This window comes from Malurus melanocephalus, unplaced genomic scaffold (assembly GCF_030028575.1).
Source record: "Malurus melanocephalus ecotype Western Australia unplaced genomic scaffold, MMel_1.1 scaffold_1053, whole genome shotgun sequence".
NCBI classification, from domain to species: domain Eukaryota; kingdom Metazoa; phylum Chordata; class Aves; order Passeriformes; family Maluridae; genus Malurus; species Malurus melanocephalus.
This window is the reverse complement of record NW_026624285.1, coordinates 4,071-9,187: the sequence shown is the minus strand read 5'-3', so window position 1 is coordinate 9,187 and position 5,117 is coordinate 4,071. Positions and strand designations below refer to the sequence as shown.

The 5,117-nt window shown below is 62.2% G+C and overlaps 1 protein-coding gene across 1 annotated transcript in view; it reads left to right on the top strand.

The window, feature by feature from the left end:
• Positions 1-221: 221 nt before the first annotated feature.
• The window catches only part of ALDH4A1 (aldehyde dehydrogenase 4 family member A1), a gene marked incomplete at its 3' end in the record, with an annotated part of 8,956 nt that continues 4,060 nt past the window's right edge, over positions 222-5,117 (top strand). Inside the window, exons 1-7 of the mRNA XM_057386791.1 lie at positions 222-472; positions 1,878-1,971; positions 2,195-2,287; positions 2,668-2,715; positions 2,956-3,111; positions 3,850-3,999; positions 4,937-5,011. Coding sequence (XP_057242774.1) covers positions 438-472; positions 1,878-1,971; positions 2,195-2,287; positions 2,668-2,715; positions 2,956-3,111; positions 3,850-3,999; positions 4,937-5,011 — 651 coding nt within the window. The remainder of the gene's footprint in view (positions 473-1,877; positions 1,972-2,194; positions 2,288-2,667; positions 2,716-2,955; positions 3,112-3,849; positions 4,000-4,936; positions 5,012-5,117) is intronic.

The window sequence follows — 5,117 nt, the reverse complement described above, 5'->3', positions numbered from 1 at the left end:
TCTCTCCCCGCTCAGGTCCGCTCCTGAGGCCGGGATCCGCCAAGCCCGGCGCCCAGCCGCGGCCGCTCCTTCTCCTCGGGGCGGTTTTGTTGTTGTTTTTCCCCAATTTCCCTTTTTAAAATGATTTTTGGCTCCTTCCCGCGCCCCGCCCCCTCCCACGTGCCGCGCGCGCCACCGCCCCCCGCTTCGGGCGCAACCATCGCGGCGCGGGGGGGGACCCGCCGGGAGGGACACCCCACTGCCACCCCGCGGGCGGGGGGGGACGCCACCCGCACCCCGAGCRCAGCGAGCGGCGAGCACGGGGCCGCTCCCGCAGAGCCTCGCCCCCGAGGTTTTGTTAATTTATTAATTAATCAACGGTTCTGTCTCCACCCCGCACCCCCCCCTTGGCGCGGTGGGTGGTGGCGGCGGCGGGCCGGGAGCGCGGCGGGGCCGGGATGTGGCGGCGGCTGCGAGCGCTGAGGGGCTGCGGGTGAGTGTGGGGGTCCCTTCCCTTCCCTTCCCTTCCCTTCCCTTCCCTTCCCTTCCCTTCCCTTCCCTTCCCTTCCCTTCCCTTCCCGCACCGTTCCCCCGCGGGTTGCGTGCTCGTGGTCCCCGCGATCCGCGTTGCCGCTCCTGCCTTCCCCCGCTCCCTCCGGGCACCGTCCCGCTGCCAACCTCAGGTACCGCCTGCACTTGTTTCCCCTTGTTTTCCCCCTGTTTTCCCCTCTCTTTCCCTTTTCCCCCCTCGTTTTCCCCCTTTGTTTCCCCCTTTCCGTCCCTGCTTTTACCCGTGTTCCACGGTTTATCCCTTGTTTTCCCTTTTACCCTTCTTTTTATACTGCTTTCCCATGGTTTCCCCTGGCTTTCCCCTTGTTTTGTCCTTCACCCCTTTGCTTTCCCCCTTTTCCCCCTTATCTTCCCCTTTTCTCCTCGTTTTCTCTTTCTTCTCCCCAGTTTCTCCCCCTTTCTCCCCGTTTCTCTCCTTGGTTTCCCCATTCCCCCTCTTTTTTCTCCCATTTTCCTCCCTTTTCCGGGCATTATCGCTGAGCTGGACAACGTAACACCCACGTGGGGCTGGGCAGCTGCCAATGTCCACCTCTCCCGGGCAGGGKCAGAGGTGCCAGGCCGGCGTTTGCCCCCTGGACTTTGCCAGGAGCCAGCGGAGCGTTGGGATTTTGGAGCAGCTCGGGTCGATTCGGAGCTCACCCTGTGCCCCGTCCCTTAAAAACGCCTTTCCCAGCACTTTTTCCCGAGCRAGGAGAAGGGAGGGGTGCGCTGGAGCGATGTCCAGGCTCAGTTCCAGGCTCAGTTCCTGCTTCTGGCATCCCTGTCCAGCGGGAGGGACGGAGCACGGGCGGGCTTGGCCGGGCAGCTTGGGATCGAGGTGTCCCGAGATCGGGATATCCCCGGGATCGAGGTGTCCCCGGGATCGGGATGTCCCTGGGATCCAGGTGTCCCCGGGACTGCGGTTTCCATGGGATAGAGGAGTCTCCGGGACTGAGGTGTCCCAGGATTGAGGTGTCCCCAGGATTGAGGTGTCCCCAGGATTGAGGTGTCCCCAAGATTGAGGTGTTCCCGGGATTAGGGTGTCCCCAGGACTGCGGTGTCCCCTGATTGAGGTGTCCACGGGATTAAGGAGTCTCCGGGATCGAGGTGTCCCCGGGATCGGAGTGTCCCCGGTACTGAGGTGTCCCCGCGATCGGAGTGTCCCCGGTACTGAGGTGTCCCCGGGATCGAGGTGTCCCCCGGATCAGAGTGTCCCCGGTACTGAGGTGTCCCCGGGATTGGGATGTCCCCGGGATCGTTCCCGTGACAGGTGGGTGTCCCTGGGATGTTGTGGGGCAGAGGGAAGGAAGGGATGGGGACATTRGAGCGCTGTCCCGCCCCTGTCGCAGGCGGAGATGGCAGCACCGCCCGGCCATCCAGGTGACCAACGAGCCCATCCTGGAGTTCAAGCCGGGGAGCCCCGAGCGAGCAGCGCTCCAGAAGGTACCGGGGGATYTTGGGGGGCTGGRAGGGCCCGGGCCGGGCTGCGGGAGCTGCTGTRGGAACCCYGTCCTGCCCAGCCCCTGCTCCTSCCCTCGGGGACAGCCGGGGGGTGGCACCCCGTGCCCTGTGCCCTGTGCCCGTTCCCCTTTGGGACGGAGGGACCGAGAGGGAGGGCGGCAGGACGGGCTGGGGGCTGCTCCCACCGCGCTCTCCTCCCTGCCAGGCCCTCGCTGACCTCAAGGGCAAGACCGAGGACATCCCGTGTGTCATCGGGGGCGAGGAGGTGTGGACACCCACGGTGCGATACCAGCTCTCGGTGAGGCTGGGGGGTTTGTGTTTGATGGGAGTGGACAGAGCCGGGGTGTCCCTGTTCCATGGGGACAGAGCCGGGGTGTCCCTGTTTGATGGGGACAGAGCCAGGGTGTCCCTGTTCCATGGGGACAGAGCTGGGGTGTCCCTGTTTGATGGGGACAGAGCCGGGGTGTCCCTGTTCTATGGGAGGGGACAGAGCCGGGGTGTCCCTGTTTGAGGGGGACAGAGCTGGGGTGTCCCTGTTCCATGGGAGGGGACAGAGCCGGGGTGTCCCTGTTTGAGGGTGACAGAGCCGGGGGTGTCCCTGTTTGTTGGGACAAGGGGCTGTCCTTGCAGGGGGATCCCTCCCACCAGATCCTACAGAGCCTTTTCTTCTCTTCGCAGCCCTTCAACCATGCCCACAAGGTGGCCAAGTACTGCTATGCCAGCAAGGTGAGCGCCCTCCCTGTGCCCCTCCTGCGGGCGTCTCTGGGGGGAGGCAGCAGTGCTTGGGCCGGGTTTAGCGAGTGAAACGCGTTCTGTGAGCTGGGAGGCTCCRGGGGCCGTTCCAAGCCCCACAATCCCGGGATAAACCTGCACCAGGAGCCACAGGTCTGGGGTTGTGGGTGAYCCCCTCTTGTCCCTGTGACCCGGTGGTTCCTCCCTGCTGCCTCTCACCCTTTTCTTCCACAGGAGCTCATTAACAAAGCCATTAATGCCGCCTTGGCGGCCAGGAAGGAATGGGACCTGAAACCCGTGCAGGACCGGGCTCAGATCTTCCTGAAGGCGGCTGACATGCTGAGTGGGCCCAGGAGAGCAGAAGTGCTGGCCAAGACCATGATTGGGCAGGTGAGGGGTGCAGGAGGGAACTGGGGGAGCCAGGAAGGAGGAGCTGCCAGGGGGATTTTTGGCAGTGGGAATGGCTGCAGGTGAGCTGGGAGGGTGATGCCCAAAATCCAGCTTACCTGAAACAGAGGCTGGACAAAAATCCAGAGAATAAAAAGCATATTATAAATAATGTTATATTTACTGAAGGGCCTTGAGGTGCATTCTGGGCAGTCCCAGCCCAGCCAGGGGCTGCACCCACAATGGACAATGGCTCACGGGTTTTTCACCCTTTCTCACTTTTGTCCATTTGCACATCGGGGCTGAATCCTCCAATTGCAGCTGCAGCCAATGCAGTCATTCACTCCAAGTTGGCTCCCCCAATTCTCTGTTGTTTCCATCTCTTGGAAACAACAAAGGGAGGTGTCCTTGAGTTTGGGGCTGGAGAGGAATTGTTTTGTGTAAAAATGGGAGAGCAGGAGCTCAGCACTGTCTGTGGAGTGTGGAGTTAAACACTGGAGAACCCCAGGGGTACAGAGACATGGAAATGGAGAAGGTGAAATCCTGAGGCATCAAGGTGATATAGGGGAATCCTCACTGCTGACTGAGAAAGGAGGAGGATAAGCCCGATCTGGGCTCAAGGGGGATGGGGAGACCTGGCAGGAGGTCCCATCTTTGGCACCAGAGCTCGGTGGAGGTGGCCTCGGAGAGCCGGTGCTGCGATCTCCCTTCTTCAGCAGCGCCCACGGCCTCTCCCCGCAGGGCAAGACCGTGATCCAGGCGGAGATCGATGCCGCCGCCGAGCTCATCGACTTCTTCCGCTTCAAYGCCAAGTACGCGCTGGAGCTGGAGCAGAGCCAGCCGCTGAGYGTGGACATCAGCACCAACTCCATGGTCTACCGGGGGCTGGAGGTGAGCGGGGCGCTCCTGGAGCATTTGTCACCTGTTTAGGGCAGGAATGCCGTGGGGASGGGYRRCACCGCGCTCCTGGTGCTCCCCATGGTCCCGGTATTCCCACTGCTCCCTATGCTCCTGGATGTTCCCAAAACTCCCGATGCTGCTGGCTTTCCTGGTGCTCCCCGTGCTCCCAGCTCTCCCGGGCACTCCCAGGCGCTCCCTGTGCTCCCTTTCCCTGTCCCAGTGCTTGTGGTTCTCCCTTTCCCTGTCCCAGTGCTCCTCGTGCTCCCAGCTCTCCCGAACACTCCCAGGTGCTCCTGGTTCTCCCTTTCCCTGTCCCAGTGCTCCTGGTTTTCCCTTTCCCTGTCCTGGTTCTCCTTTCCCTGTCCCAGTGCTCCCGGTTCTCCCTTTCCCTGTCCTGGTTCTCCTTTCCCTGTCCCAGTGTTCCCAGTTCTCCTTTCCCTATCCCAGTGCTCCTGGTTTTCCCTTTCCCTGTCCTGGTTCTCCTTTCCCTGTCCCAGTGTTCCCAGTTCTCCTTTCCCTGTCCAAGATCTCCCTTTCCCTGTCCCACTGCTCCTGGTTCTCCCTTTCCCTGTCCTGGTGCTCCCCGTTCTCCCAGCTCTCCTGGGCACTCCCAGGTGCTCCTCGCGCTCCCTTTCCCTGTCCTCATTCTCCCTTTCCCTGTCCTGGTTCTCCTTTCCCTGTCCCAGTGTTCCCAGTTCTCCTTTCCCTGTCCCAGTGCTCCCAGTTCTCCTTTCCCTGTCCAAGATCTCCCTTTCCCTGTCCCACTGCTCCTGGTTTTCCCTTTCCCTGTCCTGGTTCTCCTTTCCCTGTCCCAGTGTTCGCAGTTCTCCTTTCCCTGTTCCAGTGTTCCCAGTTCTCCTTTCCCTATCCCAGTGCTCCCAGTTCTCCCTTTCCCTGTCCTGGTTCTCCTCTCCCTGTCCCTCTGCAGGGCTTCGTGGCTGCCGTGTCCCCTTTCAACTTCACAGCCATCGGGGGGAACCTGGCGGGGGCTCCGGCGCTGATGGTGAGTCCTGGAGGGACAGAGGGGACAGAGGGGACAGGACAGCCCGGGAAAGGCTGGGAGGGGGGTCTGGGCCCTTGGGCTGGGGTTCAGCTGGGCTGGGATGGGC